The sequence below is a fragment of the Siniperca chuatsi genome, linkage group LG15 (genome assembly GCF_020085105.1).
Source record: "Siniperca chuatsi isolate FFG_IHB_CAS linkage group LG15, ASM2008510v1, whole genome shotgun sequence".
Taxonomy (NCBI): Eukaryota; Metazoa; Chordata; class Actinopteri; order Centrarchiformes; family Sinipercidae; genus Siniperca; species Siniperca chuatsi.
The window spans coordinates 16,233,483-16,256,722 of NC_058056.1; the positions used below are offsets into that span (position 1 = coordinate 16,233,483).

Sequence of the window (23,240 nt, forward strand, 5' to 3'; positions counted from 1 at the left end):
AACCTGGCAACCCAAAAGTTGTTCTTATTAATTGCTTAAAACGGACCCATAACGCATTAGTAAATTTAGGGAAATGATTTATTAACCATTTTAAAACTCGTTACAGCTTACAGACCCATTATTAAAGGTGTTCTAACTTTTCGTGGGAATTATCTCACATATTGTAACCTCAGTATCTTGCTCTGTGCTTTAACACATCCTACTTCAGAGAAAAAAGCTCACGCCTTTTTCATGTTCTATATATACTTGGTCACTGGTGCGTTTCTACGCACAGCGACACGATGAGCGCCTGGGCGTCACGGTGCGCTCTCTTGACCTCGCTCTGCCTCTTTCTGCTTTTAAACTGTTCGGGCACAGTGGCGACTTTTGAGGTGACACTGCTTCACACCAACGACAACCATGCACGGATCGAGGAGACCAGCGAGGACGCGGGGAAGTGTACAGCCGGTGCTCCTTGCTTCGCTGGGGTCGCCAGGAGGTTCACTAAAGTGTCGGAGATCCGGAAAAGGGAGAAGAATGTGTTGCTCTTGGATGCTGGAGACCAGTTTCAAGGAACTATCTGGTTCAACTACTATAAGGGCGCCGAAGCAGCGCACTTCATGAACAAACTTGGTTATGATGTTATGGTAAATATTCTTTTAATTGTGATTTGTTGTTAATGTGCGACCACACAGCTGAAAATGGTTGTTTGTTTGTTTTTAGAGAAATTGATATAGGTCTATCCTCTAATAGTAGAATTGTAGAGTTAGTTTTCAGTTAATAAAATTTTGTGTTTAAGGCTTTTGGAAACCATGAGTTTGACAATGGAGTGGAGGGTCTGATCCAGCCCTTCCTCCAGAAAGTAAATTTCTCTGTGGTGAGTGCCAACATACAACCTGACAAGACTCTGGCTGCAAAACTCAGTGGCTACTACCAACCCTACACAGTCATAAATGTGGGTTCAGAGAAAGTGGCTGTGGTCGGCTACACCACTGCAGAGACCCCCTTCTTATCCATGCCAGGTAAAAGCAAAATCTGTTGTTTGATTTATGAAGTTTATAATGTCCTTATTGGCACAATTTTTGCATGCAGCAGTTCATGTGTACAGCTTTGTTACCCCAAGACAGAACAGTCACTTAATGAAACTTGTATTTAAGACACTCTCTAGAGCTTTTTCCAGTGTGGTTTATAGTACTTTATTTTATTTACACCTTCTTGTCATCTGATCATAATCTGATGTTTCAAGTTTTATTCATCAGTATGAGGAGCATTGTCCACTAAAATAAAATAATCCTAGTTCCCATTCTTCCCCTGTGTGTGAGGACAACACTTAAAGTTTGAGGATGAGGTGGAAGCACTTCAGCTTCAGGTCGATAAGCTGGAAACCTTAGGCTATAATAAGATCATCGCCCTGGGCCACTCTGGCTTTGACGTGGATCGAGACATCGCCAAGCGTGTGAGAGGGGTTGACGTCGTTATTGGAGGACACACCAACACATTCCTCTATACGGGTATTTTTATCCTATTTCATTCAATTCAGGTCTATTCTAGTGGCTGAGGTTTACAAAAGACCAACTGTATTGTATCTTGTAACTAGTATTGTTTTTTATTTCTGTTTTTATTAAATTCATCTGCAGAAGTCTGTCTTTTTTTTAGCATTCCCACTATGCTCAGATACTTGTGCTTCACAGATGCAACAAACAAGTTAAAAACTGCAAGAGTAAAGACATCATTTTACCTTCACTGTAACAGGAAATGAGAAACAGTGCACTACAAACCTCAAAATGTCTTTCTCTGCAGGAAATCACCCATCCACTGAAGTGCCAGCAGGCCCGTACCCTTTTATGGTGAGGTCTAACGATGGGAGAAATGTGCCGGTGGTCCAGGCCTTTGCCTTTGGGAAGTACCTTGGACACTTGAAAGTTACCTTTGATGAGGCTGGGAATGTGAAAAAAGCTGTTGGAAACCCCATCCTAATGGACAGCAGCATACGTCAAGGTAGACATCCTGAATGTCAGTAATTACACAAGGCCAATGTTTGACTTTTCAGTTGTTAACTGGTTGAATGGTTGAAACAATTCATTAAACAAAATGAGATTTTATCATGTTAAAACGACTTGATGTGAGATTAAGTGTCTTGAACTGGGACGTCTATCTGTGTGCAATGCTCTAGTAAATAAATAATTAGTGCACATGGAATAATTTTGGCAAGAACTTGATGTTTACACAGCTGTTGAAACAAATGATGTTGAAACAAATGATGTTGAAACAAATGATGTTGAAACAAAAGCTTGAACTTGTAGATAATACATAAAAATTCCAAATGCATTTAGATTATTTCTGATTATGTTCGGAAACAGTTTAATGCATGCCCTGTTTGTTAAAATTATAGCAGCACACTAAAAACACAATATAATCTATTTTCCTTTCTCAAGAGTTTATACAATAAACGTGTCTCATGTTTTCATAAATCCTTTCTTTACACAAGTGTCACTCTTTTTGTAACACTCAGACCCAGATATCCTTGCTGACATTGAGGAGTGGAAGAAAGACTTGGCTCAGTACTCCTCACAGTATGTCGGACAAACCTTAGTCTACCTCAATGGGACATTTGAAGAGTGTCGATTTCGGGAGTGTAACCTTGGAAACCTGATCTGTGATGCTATGGTAATAATTATGGGCAACGTTTAGTTCATTTATTAAGTCATTCATTTACAGTATATTCAGAAAGCCTTAGTTGCTCCCTCATTTTGTTGTTCAGTTTATTAACAACTGAAACAAAAGAGAAACATTTTCGTTTTGTCACACATGAACACATGTAACCTCAGCCTATAACATTTATTTTTTTCCTTTTACGTTGCCAGATTTATCACAATATAAAGTATTCAAGTGAGCTGCAGTGGAACCACGTGGGCATATGTATGCTGAATAGTGGGGCAATACGGACAGCTATAAACGAGCGTTACAAAAATGGTACTTCAATGGAGTGCTTCATTACAAAGGCCACTTTGCACTGGCTGCAGTTGTAGTTTCTTTGTTTAATGTAATGGCATTTGCCCGTACTTTTAGGTTCCATAACTATGGAGGAGATCCTCACCGTCTTACCATTTGGAGGAACCTTTGACTTGGTTCAAATAAAGGGATCAACTGTGAAAAAGGCATTTGAACATTCCGTTCACAGTTATGGAAACAAGTCTGGAGAATTTCTTCAAGTGTCAGGTATTTCTTCTGGCCCCTGTGCTGCTCCACCATCACTGTTTCATCCAGGGTCTCTTAGAATAATATTAACTGTTATCAGGTTTTGTATCAAAGGAATAATTTGATCTATACCACTCTCATGTCCATCCAGTAAATATGAATCTACCGCCAGCAGCCAGTTAGCTTAGCTTAGGTAGGCTACCGAACATCAACAACTAACATAAGCTTAACCCTGATGACTGAGTGCACTCCAGAGAAGTCCCGTCCTCAACTGAAGGCTAACTAGCCAAATATATGGCAAGCTACCGGTGGCTAGCTGGCAGCTAAGATACAGCATGTAATATATACAACGTTTGAGTTACCGGGATCATGAGGCGTATTTCACCTCTTTTTAGCTAACTGCCTCCTGCGTAAGTAATGCGTTGCTGCCAAACACTGCTAATTAAAATTGTACATCTTGTTTGACGGTGTAGTCACTCATTCGTCCAGGAGTGTTCTACCTTTTCTACGATACATCTTGTTTGGTTAATCTGTACAAAAACCAATTAGTGGTTTTACGAGGTAGTGAGCTACAGAGATACTGGTAGGCAAATTTTGTTAGCTTTGGACAGAGCCAGGCTAGCTGTTTCCCCGTTTCCAGTCTTTAAGCTAACTGGCTGCTCATGGTAGCTTCATTTTCAACGGTAAATCACAACAGCGGTATCAATCTTCTCATCTAACTCTCGACAAGAAAGCGTATTTCCCAAAATGTCACACTATTCCTCTAAATGTTTTACTTGTTACTGATGTAACACTTAAGCAAACATAGCCTAACATTTCCTCATTTTCTCTCTGACATTTCTAGGCATTCACATCGAGTATGACCTCTCCAAACCAGTGAACCAGCGTGTAGTGTCTGTGTCCATGCTCTGCACTGCGTGCCGTGTGCCCAAGTATGAACCGTTAGACCTGGAGAAGACGTACACTGTGGTCATGCCTTCATACATGGTGGGCGGAGGTGATAACTTTACCATGATCAAGGAGGAGTTACTGAAGCATAACACAGGTGGGCAGCAGAGGCTGTTTAGTAATTGTGTGTGAGATAAGGTGAGCATTTACTTGAAACTAAATGTTGTTTTTGTTTAATTTGATGATAAAAGACAGCCGGAAAGAAGAGTTAGTTTCATTTGCTTGTAAGTTTCACTGCATAATACTCAAAAGAAAAATGTTTCTGATTAAAATAATTCTTTAGAGTTGACAGACTGCTAAAAACTAGTTCCAGATCTCTAATGTCTCAAAGTCCTCCCTCCCCTACTTTTCCTTCCTGTTGGACTGGACCTTAAGTAAGCCCTGGGCTTTAATGTTTTTAAAGTTCTCTGTCTAGTTCTCTGGCTCAGATTTCTCAAACTTGGCACCTCATGTCACATTCAACTGTCTACACAAAAACAGTGGAAAAGTCCGTTTTTAAAACAGATCAGCAAGAGCACGCAGAAGTAAAGGGGAAGCGGTTCAGCGGCAAATATTATGAAAGGCAGGATGTTGCTTTGGGAAGAGTGAAACGTGTTGCACACAAGCAATTTCCACTCCTAGCACAGTTCAGCGGTCCACCACTTTGCTCCAGATGGAAGTCTTAACAACTATTGGATTGATTGCTATGAAATTTTCTACAAACATCATCAGCATGTTAGAATTGTCATTGTAGCAAGTTAGCATGCTGATGTTAGCATTAGCTCAAAGCACCGCTGTGCCTACATACAGCCTCACAGAGCTGTTAGCATCGCTGTAGACTCTTAGTCTTGTTTTTGTGTTTTTTCTTTCTGTGCAATAACTGATAATAATAATTTAACAATCATTTTTGCATTGGCTTCCCCTCATTCATCAATACATTTAAATGTCTTTCACTATATTTCGCTCACTTGAACATTATATTATGACTGCAGCTGTCCTATAAGCAAGTTTTAAGCATAGGCCGAAAGGAGATAGTTTTATCAGGAAAATAAAATACCAACCAAATACTAACCAAGCTGTCATTTTCCCGCCTCTTGCAGGTGATATGGACGTTTCTGTTTTTTCCAAATACATCTCGGACATGAAGCGTGTGTACCCTGCAGTGGAAGGCCGGATCACGTTCAGGAACTCAGCTGTTTTTACAGCCCACAGCCTTGGTTTGTTGCTGCTGGGTTTATGTCTGTCCCTGATCCTCTGATTGGCTTTGCACACTCTGGGAAACTGTGATAAACTGAAGGGCAAGTTTGGCTGCTTGGAAACTCCTCTGGGACTTGGTTAACTGCCTCTCATCTCGCTGGCTTCAAGGATAACTAGAAGACAACAGGATTGCAGGTTCAGCCTCAGGGTAGATTCAATATCCAGGCAGTATTTCCAGGAACTTATTTTTTTTTACCAGGAACTTAATTTTACCCCCACCCCCAAAAAAACACGAGTTCTGTATAATACGATTTTACACACAAGTGTGCAAGATGAACAATGTAAATATGAAAACAGTAAATATGTTTTGGATATCACCAATATTATTGACTTAAAAGTACATGTAAGTTGTTTTTAGTATTTAGTATTTTTTCTTGTGAATCTGAAGGAACAGAAGTAGTGCCATGTTATGAATCCGAGACAATGCTTCACTATATGGTATGAAAGAGTCCAAAGACAGTGTCCAACTTCTTAGTGAGATGATGAACAGAGGGAAAGCTGTCTGGCTGTATCTCTGCCTTCCCTCACTGAATAAAACAACAAGCCCAAGCTTTAAAGTATTTATGCACCTGAATGTGCCTAAACGTACTGTTTGATCTATTGCAGTTTTATAGATTGTCTTCCACCTTAAACTTTCATTTGACTCATTCAGATAAAGAACAGAGTACTGTGACTGTTCATCTAACCTCATTTTTTATAAAGAATTATATTACCCTATCTATTTGAGTGTAATTTTAGTTGCCACAGTTGATGTTGATGCTGCCTCTCCCTTGCCCCTCCCCCGCTTAGACTACGTGTGCTGTATAGTAGGATTTTTTCCACTCTCTTTCAAAAAAATGACAGTAACAATTAAATAAACATTTTAACTCTAGTTTGATTCTGTAAAACTGATTCCACAATGACCACCTTTCCAAGTTGTTACAGGCTATAATATGAGGTGATGGATATATAGCAGTTGAGGTATTTACATCTGTGGTAATACCGCAGTGTCCTCAATAGTATCACAGTGTGAAATAGTGGAAAAAGGTAATTCATTTAAAGTTGTACTACAGCTACAATCAACTGCAGCTGTCAAACAGATGCACACTTTTATACTGTTCGCTTTCATAGTTGAGAATAATTACACAAGGACCACTGTTATGGCATTTATTTATATAATTGATTTTAAATGACACATACAGCAGGAGAAGCCTCGTGTTTCCTTTTCTTGCTGTTGCAGGTGTCCAGGTCAGATGCTGTACATGTGACTACATGTAAGTTTCTGGTAACCAGACCAACAAAAGTCTCTGCAGTAGTTTAATGCCTCATAAGCATGTCAGCTCATGTCCATTGAACTGTTCACTTTACATCCATGGAGCCATCATAGAGGCCTCCTTCTGTACCTGCTGAGGAAACAAAACATAGAGTAAGCACAAAAATAGATGTTCTTAGTCAAATAGGTGTTCCATTATATATATATTTATCACTTATAGTTACAGATAATATGGCTATAATATGATAATGGCTGTACTTTATGTAATTATTCACATTTGATTTGAGGATTTTAATATGAAAACAATGCATGTTAATATTACACTGCTATTAATTACACAATGATTACAAAAATGTGTCTTATTAATAAAAATATTTATATTGTATATCAAAAAGTGGTACATTTCAACAGCCCAAAATACATCCAAACAACGTACATACATACTTTTCTCACAATCTTCAAGATGGTATCACTACAGCCAATCTTGGCTCTGACAGCTTAGCCAAATATAACTGTGTAAGAACAACAGGTGATTTTTCCATTTCCAAAACACTTAAATATTAAATTAAGACATTACAACATAAAACCCTCTATAGGATAAATAACTACAGGCACATTTGAAAGCCTATAATAGAAGTGTAGAGTTCCAATCACTTAAATAAGCATGCTTATTAGCATACTTTTTTATTATTATATTCTCCTAAAGAAAATTCAGTGATTTAAAGATTTAGATTTATATACTTATTTGTCAGACATCATCATACAGTCATAGGTTTCACTCTTAAATTTATTACAGGTGTAATAATGACATTTATAGATTTGATACAGATTAATAAATACAATTATTCTCCCCCCACGACCCTGCAAAGGATAAGCCGGTACAGATAATGGATGGATGGATGGATTGATGTTCAGACTCAATATTTCTTTGGAAACCAATGCTAGCATCTGTTTACCTTGTTTAGCTCAGGGAAAAGTTCTTGAATGGCGATGTCCAACAGCACATATGTCAGCTGAGGAAGTGAAAAAGCATTAAGGTCAGTGACCTTTAAATAAAACAGCAAATACATTTTAAAACATTTGGATACTGCAATCAAATTACAAAAAATATTTTGGATTGTGGTTTGCCACATCCCATGTGACAGTGTGTACCTAAGCCCAGTTATGAGTGCAAACATGCAGAGATATACAGCATGGAGACAGGTTCAAATTCACTTTCACATTACCTGTCACATCTTCTCTCAGGTCAATTAAGTACAAACACGTTGGGAAAACGAGAAATGCGTTCTACGGGCTAGGTGTGTGTGTGTTTGTGAGAGTGTCCTTGCGTACCTGTTTGTTGAGAACTGGCTGTTGCAGTCCATCGAAGAGGAGACGTACTCCTTCATACTTGGCGTCTTCTCCGATACATTTCCCCAGGAAGTCTAAAGATAAATGGCTTATGAATTTCCCAGCTGACACATAAAACTGACTTGTTTTCACATTTGTAAATTTGTCTTGTATGTGAAAATGTCGGAAGTAAGGTGGTCCACAGATTACAAAACGCTACGTGGAAGATCTGAATGAATACCTGGAATATAGGTCATCATCTCCTCAAATGTCTTCTTCGCCCTCCTCTGCTTGTCCTGAGCCGAGCGCGGCAGACTGCTCTCACAGAAAACTGTGTCTAGATTATGCAAATCATTTCACCTCATTAGATTGTTTAAAGGAATAGTTCAACATTTTGGCAAACCCCCCCCCCAAGAATTAGATCAGAAGATCAATACCACTCTCCTTACTATCACAATTATGTGAACATCTCTACAGTGTACCTCTAAGCAGGGTGATGAGCGAGACTAGCCGGTGCTCCTGGACCACCTGGTTCAGTTTGTACTGAAGGTAGTAGTCTGTGTAGGCTTCCAGTGTGTTCTTCAACAGGATCCTGCCAGCCATTAGCAGGTGGTGCAGCCAGTCGGGGATGTGGAAGATGACTCTGCCTGACAGCCATGAAGAAGGACAGAAAGAGGAAGAAAGAGAGAGTGTGTGAGTGACTAATGGGGTCTACTTGTCATGGTGGTGATTAATGAGGGAAAACCAACCCGTACTTCAAGTGCATTTCGTTCCTCTCTGTACTGTACTGCTCTGTATACGGATGGATGACAATAATGTCTCTTATCTTTACTAAATGCAAGCTTATGCTAATGCTAAAATGCATTAAATAATAAAATTAATTTAATAAATAATAGGTTGTGATGACCATATTGCAATAAACAAATTCCAGGAGAACTCACTTACCAACAAACATTAAGTAGTCATACACCCCTTCAACAGTGATCATTTCCATGAAGTAATTCTGATTGTGTCTCTTCTCAGTCATCTCTGATCGGTTGGCGTTGTTTTTGAAGAGGTCATTGAAGAGCTACCAAAGAGGGATTTACATCCATGTTTAAGATGGAAGCCCATTTAAGACCATACGACTACTATATTGCTATTCTGCTTCATAAACCTTTTCTACTCATAAATGTCTATGTGTTGTTGTTTCTTTCACAAACAAAATGTGAACAATGTAAATATTGCAACAAAAGTCTTTCTTCTTTTTAAACTGTATGCATTAATCCCTGACCCCCCAACCCCCACCCTCCCCCAAACATTGAACTGGAAAGCCCGATTGGAATGTGAATTTTCAACCAGAAAGTGGTAACTGGAAACCCTTCAGTGTAAATAACTATTAAACTAAATTTGAGAGTCAGGGATGACTCAAAGGATAACATTCCTGGGGCCTAGGCTTGCAGAAAGAGAGAGAGAGAGAGGAAGAGAGAGAGACAGAGGCAGAGAGAGTATGAAAAATTTGAATCCCTAACCTTTTTATCATTTTCCGAGGTGGGGCTCAGGATAGTGAGCTCTGGGCGGCTGGGTTTGGGTTTGGGAGACTCACAAGAGTTGAAGAAGGACTGGATGAAAGGCTCCAGATGCTGCCCTTTCTGACAGAGAGAGAACAGGACACAGTCTGTATAAGTTACTATGGCAGTATTATTTCTCTTACAGGTATATTTCATCTAAAAGGTAAAACGGACTGTTAAGGATCTAAGAAACACACAAGTGACTGCTTAAATCTGCAGCGACGTGAAGGGAAACATTTGTAATGTAGAAAGATGAGACAGAGAGAAATGAAGAGCATTCCCAGACACAAACACACACACACCACTAGAAATGCATTTCTTACCTCTTTTATCAGTTTGCTGGGAACTGACTTAATGATTTTCCCTGTGAAACATAAATACTTTATCTCAGTGATGTATGGCTCTGTCACATTTAACCTCTGTTAACATTGTTTCACTGCAACACCAAGGTCAGGTTGATCAAACATTTTCACAGTGTGTTTGACATGTTCTGCTGTTCAAACATAATCCATCACACTGCTCTTTGCCACACTCATACTTTACCCAGGTTCACATCAGGTAACATCTTGTCCAGGAACTGAGACTCCATACTATAAGGGGACAGGAAGTCGGCAAGTAGCTGACTGTTGCTCAGCTCCGGGTGCTGCAGAAGTTTCTGCAAAGAAAACACATTATATACTATATTTCTGTCCATTAATCTCAGCATGGTATAAAGAAACTTGAAAGTTATTTTGAGATAGGGAATCTATCACAGTTAATTTTTCATTTTAGCCATGCTGGCGGCATGGTTCTAGGGATGGTTCTCAACAACTACGGGATGGATTGCCATTAAATTTTGTACAGACATTCATGTCCCCTCTGGATGAATTGTAATAACTTTGGCAATCAGCTGTCTTTTCGTCTAGGGCCACCATGAAATCAGAATTTTAATTTGTCTGATGGACAAATGTGCAATAAAGATTTAAACAATAAAGAGCTATGCTCTTTTTGAGATCATCTACCATAAAGGAACCATAACTGATTTAATGAGCCATTCGCAGTTTCACAGGCACAAATGAGGGGACTTTTATTGTACTATGGTATAAATCAGATTTACTAATTGCTGCAAAACTAATGACATTCCCATCAGCCTCTGTTGTACTTTGTGTTGTGTACTTATTAACAAATGCTAGCAGGCTAACACACTAAAATAAGATGCTAAACATCAGCCTGTTAACATTATAACTGTAAGCATGTTAGCATGTTGATGTTAACATTTAGCTCAAAGCACCACTGTGGCTAAGGACAGCCTCACAGAGCTGCTAGCATGGCTGTAGACTCTTTGTCTTGTAGTTTTGTCAGTTATCATCTTATGGTGATGCACTTGCGAGCAGGGACCATTTAAAAATCTTTCCTTGTTGCTGCGTTCAAGGACACTCCAGTTCCAAAACATCTGGGATTTGTGAGTCGGCTGCTGAAAACTCCATGAAATCATGAGCAATTTTTCAAGAAATAAATATCAGAAGACAAACAAGTTGCAAAGTCTGGACTGTGTTTTGAAAAGCTGCAACTGTCCTCACAACAGCCAAATAGGACAGAGACAGAGAGAAAATGTTTTCTCCATTTAGGACATTGATTTAACCTGTCCATGGTCCTGACATACAGTATTGTTAGTTTGTTACAATTTCATAATGATCACTTTTAAAAGGTTCTTTTCTGAAACTGGACAAGGTGTGTTCCTGGAACAAATGCTCAAAAATTGAGACCGATCCAGTTTAATCTTGATGTCTGGTCACTAGAGTGCTGCCTGTTCAGCGAGATGCATTATGAAAAGATTTGTCTGGAGCACTGTGTGTCTGTGGGTGTGAGTATGTGTGTGAGTGTGAGTGTGAGTGTGTGTGAGTGTGTGTGTGTGTGTGTGTGTGTGTGTGTGTGTGTGTGTGTTGTGTTGATGGGCTCCGGGCTTGAGAAAAAGTGAGACACCAAGTAATGGCAAAATGCCACTCATCAAAATTCTTGGGTTAGGGTGCTACTTCCTACCTCATGGATTTTTTTGACTTGTTTCACTGTTGAATTGACCAGTGTTTAGTGGGAAATTGGCACATGATCAAATATGACTCAGGCATTTGCTTGATAATTATATCAGCCCACTTTCATCGAGACTGCAGCCACAGCTGTGTGTTTAAATAATAATCATCTCTCTGCACAGGAACATTACATAATCAGAGGTTTCTTTTTAAATACTGGCTCATCTCCAGATCCATCAATCTGTATTGAGTATACGTTTCTAATACAATTCAAAGACTTAAGTGTCATTTTTTTCTCATCAGGACATCTACCTGAAGGTACTCCTGGAACTCCTCACGCTTCGATGTGAGGAACTCGTAATTCTTGGGACCGATGATTCTCTTCGAAGGCAACTGCGCATCTGGAAATGAGCCTATAGAGGGTGTAAGATTTCACAGAAAAAGCTTTCTTTTACTTCCACAGGAAAATAACAGTTGTCCCACACAAGGCCCTAAATGATGCAACAGGGCCATTAAACTTACTTGGTTCACTTGGAAGCAATGTTCTTTGAATCCTCTGGAATCCATGAGACAACTTTGGTAATTCTTTCCTTATGACAATGATTGAAAAAAGAGCAGGGCACATGCTCTCTAATGCAAACTAAAGAAACAATTTGCAGAAATCTTACCATGAAACTCAGTGAGCTTTGATTCAAGGACATAGAACTCCAGATATCTTCTGTACACGGACCAGTGCTCAGTCTCATGTCCCACTGCAGACAAACACAAACACAAAGTAAGATCAATAAGTCAGATCTACTCTCAGTTAGCATTACTGTCATCTGAGGGAACTATGCATGTTGGCAGCTCCAGCAGGCAGTGAGAGGTAAATGTGTTACTTTTCACTGCTCATATCAACCAACTTACTGTAGCTAGTCTGTGAATATTCACACCAAAATACCCCAAAAATGAAAAATTAGAGGGAAAACACTGCTTTTATTTTTCACAGCTTTATCTGCAAAAGTCACTTGCATTTTACTGTTATATTTAGATTTTTGTCAATTTGTTTGAGCAACAAGTGATTGTATTTAGCACCAGATTGTCACTGGGGGCAAATCTATGAGGTCTCCATTATTGGCAATAAGATGCTCTTGTCTGTCATAGTCCTACATTCTCCATTAAAGGAATAGTTGGATCTTTAGGAAAACATGCTTATTTGATTTCTTGCTGACAATTGATACCACTCTCATGTCTGTACTGTAAATATGAAGCTCTAGCCAGCATATAGCTGTATCTCCTGTATCCAGGAGCTAAGCTAACCGGTTTCGGTCGGTAGCTTCATATTCACCGTACAGATATAAGAGTGATATCAAGAAAGCAAATAAGCTTTTCCAAAAATGTGGAACTATTCCTTTAAGATGACAAAACAATTTTACTTTTACATGAAGATCTTGCCAAGTCTAAGTTTTTAAGTTCATGGAAATCTATTTTCTCACTATAAAGTTACCAGAAAGTTGGTGGTTTGTTTGCTAACGCCACAGCTCACATCATGCAGCAAAGCAGAATGACCTCTCTCAGATGAAAGTAAGTGAGACAGAAGGACAGGTCCGATAGCCTCACCTGCCTTCCGGTCGTTGCGCTCTACATCAATACAGAACACAGGAATCCTCTCCCTCTTCACATCGTCATCATAGAAATCAATGTACGGGATGGTGATGTTCCAGGCTGAGAGGTTTCGGGGGGTGCTGGGGGTGGAGGCTGCCTCCATGGGGGAGTCATCCTCCAGCACCATCATGGCTTCCTCCACCTTGAATGGAAGGAAATGAGAAAGGTTAAGGTCAAGTAGAGTCTTCAGAAGAAATAAGTCATGGTCAAAACTGCTACTATTGAGGTGCAAAACACTTTGTACAATCTTAAGATCACTACTGGCTGGAGATCTGTATTTTAATTTTTGTCTTTTGTTTTTGAGTTCAGATTCTGTTTATTTTGTAGTGAATTACAATTCAACTGTGTTTCACTGTGTGTGTCTTCACTTTGTAGCTCATTTAACATACAGTGTACACCTATCCAATTTACAATGAAGGAAATAAGCCATAAAAAAAACAATAAAAAACAAGGTTGGCTGAGACTCAGCCACAAATAAAGGAAATGCTAAAGGAAACCCAGCACATCCCCTTAAACTAAGTACGGGAAGGGCAATTAAATAAATATTTCCAAACATTCAGCTATCAGGTCTTGTTTTACTGCACCAGCTATGGAGGAAGAGTCATTATATCTGTAGATATGGTTGATTTTCTGATACACAATATTTGTAAAATAATACCAACCAGTTAGGCACCTTCTCTACAGAAAAAAGAAGTCATTAGATCAGAACTGTACTAACAAAACACACCAGTTACATTTCTCTCAATCAAAGCAGATGTTTAGTCATTTTCATGAGTCTTACATGTGGTTTCATAGGGAAAAACTTCCTCCCTAAGCCCACACAACCTTCTGTCAATTGAGCTTGCAAATTCAAAGTTCAGTTGGTTCTTCAGAACAGCACAATCACTTGCTGGAATCATGTGAATGTCTTGGGGAAGCCAGACAGCAGTGATCAAGACTAAAATCTGTGATATCATCAAAATGAAAAAACCCTGAGTTAACACATGGACGGCAGATTTAGTTAAAACAGTGTGGCTTTCCTTTCTTCACTCAACGCCCCCAAGTGGTAACTACAGTGATTGCTTAGAGGGGTGCATTAGTTTGAATATTACTTTTTGCAGTAACCTAAGTGGTTAAGAAAAAATCTAAACAGGATCAAATTTTTTGTAACTACTTTTTTTTGTTTTGAAGTAAGTCAACACACAAATGACCATTTGATTTGTGATTAAATCTAGACTCCAAAGGAAACTATCGTCCTGTTAGCATTATAACAAAATCATCTAAAAATGAGCGGTTGGAATATTTTAGATCAGCCTCACCATATCATCTTCTCCCTCCACCAGTCCACAGGATGGCAGCATGGCTCCCTCCATGGTTGTACTCTTGAACACTCCTTTGATCTTACTGCCAATGCGGCTGATCCCAAAGGACTCGCCCCTCTTTGACGTGTTCCTGCAGCCCAAACAGGGATGTTATTACACAATGCATGATGGAGGAGATGCGCATGGCTTCAGCAAAGCGCATGCAGCTTGAGAGAAGTGATAGGGAAGGAACCGTAGAGGAGAGGCGGGGAAGCAAGGAACAGCATACTGCATCGGTATCATGACTGTACAATGTGGAGAAAAAGCTAAGGTAGCCAAACCAAAAGCCAAAATGTCACTTCACAGCCATCTCACAATGAAATGAAATGCCTGGGTTGTGGTTTAAGGGCTGCAGGTCCAAAAGCAAACACAACACACAGCAGTGAGCAGTGATTTTATGAACAGATGTCTAGTTGGAAGGGGATCACAAATTTGAATGATTGCAAAAATGTCATATGATTAGTTATCAGTCAACCAGAACAGACACAAAACATCACAGGTGCTCTGTGTGAGTGCCTGTTAGATTAAGTGAAATAAAAATCACCATATGATACATGGTGATATACCCAATACACGAGAAACTGAACATTGAAAAGTCACTGCATTGTCAAAAACAACAGGCGAGTCTTTAGCCTAAACAACACAACAAAGTTGGGGAGGAAGGACGCATGACAAATAAAAACAGGACCCCATGCATCGGCCCCACCATGCAGGCGTCTGACTGGGACTGGGGTCACGTAGGAGAAAGTGGACAGCATAACATCACACTGAGCGACCTGTGACACACGAATGGACCCTGACTTACTTGGGTGATGAGTGGCGGTGGGATAACGAGCCGTATGGGAAAGTTGTGAACGTGGACTGGGCATGGAGGGAGTTAAAAGATGCAGGTGAAGAGCTGCCAGAGGCGGTGAACAGTGAGGACGGGGACTCGGGGCTCCAGTCCCAGGAACTATAAGCAGAACAAGGTCATGTCCCCACGGGCAAGAGGAGGGAGAGGACCGTGGATCATACCAGGACAGGCAGTATGGTGGTTACAGAATCAGAGTGGACATACATACAGTCACAGACACAGCACGGTGGTGGCAATACATAGATGGAGTAACGGGCAGACAGACAGGCAGAGTGGAAGGGGGGTTACTGAATCGCAGACATGGAGGGAGTTGAGACTTGTAGTTGGTCAATGTTTACGTATGGAGTGCCAGTAAGAGCCATTATCTGCTATCTCTTCTCTCTTCTTTGAGAGGCATAATTCATGCTGCTTTGAAAACTTCCTTCATAACAAGATTGCTTTCTTAACAAGATCTGAACCCAATGTCCTTCCTGAAGTTCCCCTGATGATTAATTCTGTAATTTTGGAAGCAAGCGAACCCAAGTTTGAAAATTTGAACAAGAAAATCATGAAAAATAAAGCCTAAACCTCCCAGAACAAACATTTTTATTGCATGTGTTCAGCAGCATGATTAACATGATTAGCTGATTAAAGTCACTTTTCTCAATCTTCTCTCATTTGCATTTACAGCACAGGCACCAAATAAAAAAGAATTACATGTAATTATCATATTATCAACTAGTGCTCATTGAACTGAAGCCCTGATTGCGGTGGGCCCAGAGCACAGCAAATTTGTTAAAAAGGCAGCACATGTTCCTCTGTAGACCAGTCAGGCAAGAATGAAGTGTCGTTTGTATCTTGCGTGCAGCAGCACTGCTCAGCCAGCCACTGTTTTGATCAGCACACTGATGCCTTATACTCACCGAATGTCATCCAAACTGAGGCTATTTCTGGAACAATATGCACAAGGAGTTAGTGGCAGGGCCCCATGGCCACATACACACCACACCCCGTGTTAGAAACATGACAGTCGATCCCTGGGTCAGTTCACTTCTATTTTAAGTTTCATTTTACAAAAAAAAAACTATTTTTTATTGCTAATTTACAGCTTCTTTTAGGCTGTATTAAGACAAAACTTAAAGTGAATTCATATTTATATTTGATGCAGCTGGCACATACTATATACTTCCTTCATACTGCAGTGGCTATTGGGATACAGAGAGCTGTGAACATTAAAAAAACTTAAATTATCAGTGAAATTCAGAAATATTAAAGGAACTTGTCTTTTAGTTGCTTTCTGTGACTAGATTACCGAAAGTACCTGTACCTTCTGTCAAATATGAACTGATGAATCAATATGCTGGTAAACATCATGGTCAAGCTTTTATTTTTGTTACACACAACCACAAAAATTAATAAAGTGAAACCTACCTGCTCATCTTGGAATTCCTGGCAGGGGACTCGGCTCCTCTCAGGAGCTGGCGGAAGTACTGGAGAATGAAAATAAAGGTATGTAAATCTTGGGTCAATCACACACAGCATATGCAAATTCTGGGACAGTATATAAGCGACACTAACGAAATGTACTACTGTATGTATCGAGTGACCTCTTTATGCCTCAATAATAATCATGACTGCACTCTTTATTTTGGAGCAGGAACAGAAGTGGCAATAAAATATCAAATAATATTATTATTTTCCAGACACACATGCAGGGCAGTGGCCTGCTGTGGACAATGGCTGAGCACTGGTCCACCCAGCTGTTTTCAATAAAACGGCCTCTGAGGGGTGAAATTCAGCTTGGCATAACGCCAGTGTCGGCTCATTGGCCATTTGCGCGTCTGGTATTGATGACACGGCCGATAGTGGTTGGTGGCTGAGAGATCGGAAGAGGATAGAAAAAGGGAGTCAATGAATTCCAAATTGACTCTAATTCCAGCATTTGGCAGATATAGTTTTGTTACTTCTGACACAAACAAATTAACATTAATATTCAGTCTGTGCTGAAACAACCTTATTTTGAAAGGACTGTATTTAGAAACCAGAGCATGACAGACAGATGCAATACAGATATGAAAGAGGTGATTCATTAATTGGGTTGAGCCTCAGGCATGTGTTGTCACACTAGGTGACAGTGAGTTGAGTGATTTATTTCTTGGTGTAGACACTAACCTCATCACTGTGACAAAACATGGGGGTGAAAACATTCTCCAGGAGGGACAGGACGTGCTCATAGGCTTCAAACAAACACCTCATGGTCTGCAGTTTCACCACCTCTGAATACGGGCCCTCTGCAACTGGAAAGTTAAACAAAAACCACATAGATGATAGCATACACACTTTTGTTAAGGTGGGTCCTGGAGCTGGACTTTTCTTTTGTAATTTCAGTGATTCTGTCACATACTGTTGCGTATTTCTTCCACTATGAAGGGGTCGAAGCGTATCTTGTCAACACTCTCGTCCAAACAGTAGGTCTCATAGATCTTCTTCACCTCCTCATGAAGTATCATCTTCTCTGAGTCTGACAGCTCTGGGCACAGTATCCTATCGTTGAATTCCTCTGAGAAGTTAGACAAGAAGAGTCAGACATCTCAGTCTCACTGTGTTAGGACCTTCAAGAATGCATCACTGTGGTATCCATGAGTGTCAAGATTACAGACAGTCTTTAGTGAGTTTTGCTTTTGATTTCAGACTGACTGTGTGACACTGAGAGGTCAGAGAAAGGCTAAAGTAGGATTGCTTCTATTCAATTTATCTGCTATAGAGTCAATTGTTGACATTACAGCTACTACAAATTCCAAGTAATTAAACCAGAAAAGGAGAAACAGGACTTCACCTGTTTATTACTTCACCTATGTCGTATAATGTATTTTGAGGAGCATTTGAAATTTACAATTCAAAACCTGAATTTCATGCAGGTAAAAGCAGCCAAAGTATCTTTTGAAAACATCCAAAAGGTTCGGTACACGCTTACCGACTGCAAGGCAGAACTGGAGCACATGAACAGCCCCTTCTTGCTTCAGGAAGTTCATGAAACGGAAGAGAAGGTCTTGCTGTTCTCTGATTTCTTTCAACTCCAGCTTCAGCACCTGATAAGAGAGAGAGAGAGCAGTAGGGAAAGACAGAACAGTTCAAAGATATGTTCTTTGACAACATTTTTGGTGTGTAAAAATGAGACCTGATTTACTGCACTAAAACACACTGAGCCTGCATATTGTGATATATTATTACATATAGAATCTGAGATGGTATTTATAAGATTTTATTTGATCAGAGGTTGTCTGGATTTCAAAGATTTTAAGAATGACTGTATTACTACTTTCCCCTGGATCAGAGGAAACACTTACAGAGGGCTTTTTGTTGCGAGTATCAGAGTACTTTTGCAGGAAAGGAACCAACGTTGAAGTTGGTTCTGTGGCTTCTTCAGGCTGGAGGGACAAAAACAGACGAAAACATGTTTATCTTATTCACCCACAAATTACATACACTTTGCAGCAATATGTTTATATACACAGAATCTAAATGGAACTGCCTGTGCATGTCAGTTCACAGATATACTCACAGGGGACTTGTCGATGAAAATCAAAATTAAATGATTCACTGTGTCCTGAAATAAAAAAAAAATCTAAGTAAGTTCACAAAACTCACGTAGAATACTGTAAGTACTTTTGATGTTCTGAAAAAGACACATCTTTGTCTTCCATTTACATGCTTGTGGTAAATAACATTAACTGACATGCTCACTAAATACAGATCAAATATAGACTGTATCTGCAGAGGGCTTCAAGTAACAGCAGTTCTGGATTCAGAAAATTGGCCCTTTATGTGTCTACACTCACTGGATCAGCCAAGTAGTCCATTGAAGGAAGGAAGACAGAACCAGCCAAGACTTCTCTTATCAGGAGAGTAAGAGATCTGAGAGGAGCGAACAGATAAGGCAGCAGGAAATAAGAAAATGAAAGAGTAAAGAGTGATCCTTATCTACTTTTGTATAGTGTCAATGCTGTCAGACTTTCTCCTTGGGGGACAATAAAGAGCTGTGATGTTTGGTGACTCACTTTTGTGACAAATATATGGAGGCACTGCATGTCCTTTATTGTAACAGCACTGAGTTACCTGCAGTCTGTAGCCTTGGGTGGCAGGATGTAGGGGAAGAGCATCTCAGTCAGATTCCTGAGGTAGAGGAGCTCATCTCTGCGACTGCGAAGGGCTACGTGGAGGTCAGGACCGTATTCCTCCAGGGCAGCTTGTTGAAGATACTCTGTGTTCTTTACTGCAGAGGAGAGCAAGAGAGCAGAGAGGTTTGTTGTTCTGCTTTTTTATGGCGAACACAAAGAAAAGACTCATATCAGCAATACCTTTCTGTCTTGCTTTGCTAATGAGTTCAATGTGCTTCATGGAAACTTTAAGAAGCTTTTGTGTGATGAGGGATGCCACATCCACCTGAGAGAGAAAAAAAAAAAGATAAATTAAATTAAAAATTCATGTTCAATCAGCATCCCAAGATTTTACCTCTATACAGTCTAATTTGTCACCTTCTGGGTTCGGCGGACCAACACAGCTGCAAAGAAGCGCAAAGTTTCTCTCAGCTCGTCAACAAACGCCTCATCATCCGTGATGTCTCTGAAAAGAAACACTGTACAGTCACATTTGTCACTACATATATTATTATACCACCTTGTACTACAACATGCAAAAAATACAGAAAAATGGCTTACCTATACCAAGGATACACAAAATTTTCCAGAACCAGCTCCAGAATCTTGGAAAGAAATAAAACATAAGCAGACTATGAGATAATTTGGTCTATTCATTTGATAATGACTAAAAATATGTTTAATCCATGCATGTATTACCTCTGAAAGGGAAGCATCCACCTTAGAGGGAACTTCCAGGTCAAGCCATGGTTGATAGTTTTCCAGTAATAAAGTTGGTCTATCAATAAATTGAAAAAACAAAAAATGTATCATGCATTAAGAAAAGCACAGGAACCCTTTCTGGCCACTAGGGGGCAGTGTAACATCTTCCATAACTTCATGAATGACTATTATTGAGCACATTGAATGAATGTTGACAAACCAAATGCAAAAAGATTCCAGCAGAATTATATAAAGAGTCTCTCTTCAATTAATGCAGAGGACTGTTTTCCAATTTACCTTACTGTTTGCTTCCAAATGAATCACTTTGTTAGATACTTACACTGTCTTTTAGTAGCACAAGTAAACCCAGGATATCTACTAGCATGGCAATATACATAGTCACAGGGAATATCCAGGTCTATGGAGTGCCCTCTTGTGTCTGTGGGCATTAAGAGTTTATCTCATAAGCACAACTACTGTTGACACAAATGATAAGGTCACAATACAACCACTTCCACTGCACCACAGCATAACCAGGTATCTCACCTGTGCCTTTTGCATTTGATTTTTCCACAAACAGCACAGCTGTGGCCCAGTGGAAACAGCTCCTGTTGGAATGACTGTAAGAGAAAGTTAACATACTGTAGGTTAACAGCTTTTACAGAGGTGCTACCCATCATTCACTGCAGCCGCAAATGTGCTTTAAACATAGGGAATTTTGTGTCCAAAATCAATATATCAATTCATTTACGGCAAACAGCCAATAATTTATGTAAATTTACCTGCCATTTCTGACACTCAGAGTTGGGAGACACTGAATATCAGGATAGTATTGTGATATTGCTTAAGTGTTAACGTGCTCATATTAGTACAGATTTTTCTTCAGAAATCACTATAAACCTTAGATATATTATGTAAAAGAATCAAATGATACACCAAAAATGTTGTCAAATTGTTATGATCACGGCAGAGTCACAGATACCGTGAAATTTTAATGTTGTCAGTATCAGACAACTATAGTTCTTGCTTTCTGACCTACCTTGGTCTTTGGTTTGATGGAGACAAAGATGTTGGGCAGCAGAGACTCAGGCCCCAAAGAGCAGTAGAAAGTGACGACTCCAGCCAGGAAGGACCAAAACACCATTATAATGTGAATATATCTGTCAAAACAGAAATATACTGCTATTAACTGAGTGAAAAACATCTAGCATATAAAAGAAATAGATGAGGGTGTCAGGGAAGTCACACATGAAGTAGCACTGATGGAGTAAGAGTAGCTACTGTGCACTTACCTGTTTAAAAGCACAGTGGACAGCAGCAGGACCAGCAGCAGAAAGCAGAAGACTGGATACTGTCGGCCCAGCTCTCTGAGCCGGTTTAGCTTCATCCTGCGTCTTATTTTCTGCAGACAAGCCCTGATGCATCCCATCTTCGTCGCTTTGGGAGCCTGTTCGCATGTAGCCTATTGCATATTACTGTAAAATAAAGAAGACATCATGCGACTGTCTAAAAATAAATAGGGGCGTGCAGCAGCGACACATAACAGCGTCACCTCAAAAGTGTAATTTTTCTGCTGCTTCTTTGCTTTACATACCAAGACAGGTTGCAGTGATTTTATTTATCCACCAGCACTTACTGGAAGTGTACGGTGGATGATATGGGCCATTTTTCATTGTAGTCCAGGAGCGACACCATCATGAATTTGCAGAATAAATACGCAGGCTGCCCGTTTGTAGGATCAGCGGAGGAGACGCGAGGTGCCGTACACAGCTGTAAACCACTGCAGGATTAGAGATAATTACACAGCATCATCTGTGTCTAGGCTGTCCTGGAACTCTGATACTGTTTGGCTAATGGCTGCGGTTCTCTAGCTGTCATTTCTGTCCATTGTCGGGGGGCAACGGTTGCTGCCTGGTTGTCAGCGCTGGAGACGCGTGATGTCACCTCCGCTGAGCTCACAGCACTCGTTTACAGACAAATAAGTAGACCAGCTACATCTTCCCTCAAACAGATAAGCCACAATACACGACGACATGTACTGATTAAAAAAAACGAGGCAGATATGGGAGTGGAGTTCCTCTGCCATGTCGATTTTTATTATTTTCTTAAATAATGGACTCAAAGTGCATTAGCGTTAATATGACTGTTTGGTTAATAACTTATCATGGTAATTTACCCAAACTACACACGGAAACTGAAAGGCCATTTTACGTTTTTTGGCTAGCTAACGTAAGCTAGTTTGGAAACAAAAACCGCCAATTAATTTGTTCCGCTGTAGTAGCCACATCGGGCGCTGTTGCTATGGTTACGTGCAGATTTAGAACTGTGACCAACGTCACATTTTTTAGCGGAACTTTGAGGAGTTCGAGGTGACCATAACGACATTTTAGAGACACTTATTTTCAATGGCCCTACTTGCCATATATTTACAGTTATAGCAACACACCGTACACAATTCAGTTAATCCTTAAATGCGACTGCCTGTTAAAATGAAGCCAAACATCAAAATAAGGGTCTGATGGGTGCTGCGCTAACAGTCAACAGTTGCCCTGCTGTAAACCAAAGTCCCAGAGGGCCCAAGTTGCTCTCCGCTCCATGGATGTATTAAGAGAATAATATAACATTTGAAGGCCCAAACTGTATTATTCAGGGCAGCCATACTTCCCAACTCATTTATGCAAGTGAAAATGGGAGTCCAATAAGTGATCTAAGTTGCTTTTGGGTCTCGTTCGTTGCATAAAAAAGAGCCTTTTCACTGTAGTCTTTTTGAAATGTCATTAAAGTTAAAGCATAGGTGTAATTAATAGCAATACTCAATTTAGTTCTGCCAGTTTCAGTGCACGATAGCTTACTTGTATGGCTTCCTGGGACACTTAAAACTGAGCCATTGTTAATATTAGTTGCACCTGTGCTTTCTCTGCTTTGACTACAATGCAAGCTCTGAAGTCTGTAACGTTTTATACATTTAATAAGAAAACTCATTCTGGTCTGTTTATTAGAGATATAGTGTCATTGTACTTTATATTTTTTTTCATTATTCCTTGGTCGGTGTTGTTGTGTAAGCCTT

The 23,240-nt window shown here is 39.9% G+C and overlaps 2 protein-coding genes across 13 annotated transcripts; one reads left to right on the top strand and one right to left on the bottom strand.

The window, feature by feature from the left end:
- Positions 1 to 218: 218 nt before the first annotated feature.
- Positions 219 to 6,232, top strand: LOC122861402 (snake venom 5'-nucleotidase-like). The gene is made up of 9 exons (XM_044165720.1): positions 219 to 626; positions 779 to 1,001; positions 1,302 to 1,490; positions 1,780 to 1,977; positions 2,492 to 2,646; positions 2,844 to 2,952; positions 3,049 to 3,198; positions 4,022 to 4,222; positions 5,205 to 6,232. Exons 1-9 carry the CDS (start codon positions 282 to 284, stop codon positions 5,360 to 5,362), a joined length of 1,728 nt encoding a protein of 575 aa, XP_044021655.1. The 5' UTR covers positions 219 to 281; the 3' UTR covers positions 5,363 to 6,232.
- Positions 6,233 to 6,493: 261 nt separating this feature from the next.
- On the bottom strand, positions 6,494 to 22,122 carry LOC122861401 (sorting nexin-14-like). Of its 12 annotated transcripts, none has more exons than XM_044165709.1 (32): positions 21,810 to 22,114; positions 21,466 to 21,648; positions 21,213 to 21,333; positions 20,720 to 20,793; positions 20,171 to 20,249; positions 20,033 to 20,076; positions 19,850 to 19,937; positions 19,673 to 19,757; positions 19,431 to 19,587; positions 19,154 to 19,229; positions 18,877 to 18,921; positions 18,662 to 18,742; positions 18,289 to 18,403; positions 17,719 to 17,874; positions 17,487 to 17,611; positions 16,746 to 16,804; positions 16,238 to 16,264; positions 15,288 to 15,434; positions 14,441 to 14,573; positions 13,098 to 13,284; positions 12,167 to 12,250; positions 11,811 to 11,911; positions 10,036 to 10,147; positions 9,816 to 9,856; positions 9,454 to 9,573; positions 8,888 to 9,011; positions 8,425 to 8,589; positions 8,184 to 8,279; positions 7,946 to 8,037; positions 7,570 to 7,626; positions 7,058 to 7,125; positions 6,494 to 6,746 (listed from the first exon to the last, which is right to left on the bottom strand). In XM_044165709.1, the coding sequence occupies exons 2-31, from the start codon at positions 21,600 to 21,602 to the stop codon at positions 7,072 to 7,074; spliced, it is 2,982 nt and encodes a 993-aa protein (XP_044021644.1). In that variant the 5' UTR covers positions 21,603 to 21,648; positions 21,810 to 22,114; the 3' UTR covers positions 6,494 to 6,746; positions 7,058 to 7,071. The 12 variants fall into 12 exon arrangements, 11 of the variants coding, with proteins under 11 accessions (XP_044021644.1, XP_044021645.1, XP_044021643.1 ...); XM_044165710.1 differs by having other exon boundaries at positions 6,494 to 6,743; positions 21,768 to 22,114; XM_044165708.1 differs by having other exon boundaries at positions 21,768 to 22,114.
- Positions 22,123 to 23,240: the final 1,118 nt, after the last annotated feature.

Coding starts and splice junctions, on each gene's coding strand:
- LOC122861402 (XM_044165720.1), top strand. CDS start 282: ATGAGCGCCTGGGCGTCACGGTGCGCTCTCTTGACCTCGCTCTGCCTC. Junction 627..778: donor AACTTGGTTATGATGTTATG/GTAAATATTCTT, acceptor TTTGTGTTTAAG/GCTTTTGGAAACCATGAGTT. Junction 3,199..4,021: donor AGAATTTCTTCAAGTGTCAG/GTATTTCTTCTG, acceptor TGACATTTCTAG/GCATTCACATCGAGTATGAC.
- LOC122861401 (XM_044165709.1), bottom strand. CDS start 21,602: ATGGGATGCATCAGGGCTTGTCTGCAGAAAATAAGACGCAGGATGAAG. Junction 14,574..15,287: donor CACCGCCACTCATCACCCAA/GTAAGTCAGGGT, acceptor TTTGGGCTGCAG/GAACACGTCAAAGAGGGGCG. Junction 7,627..7,945: donor AGCCAGTTCTCAACAAACAG/GTACGCAAGGAC, acceptor TCACTTCCTCAG/CTGACATATGTGCTGTTGGA.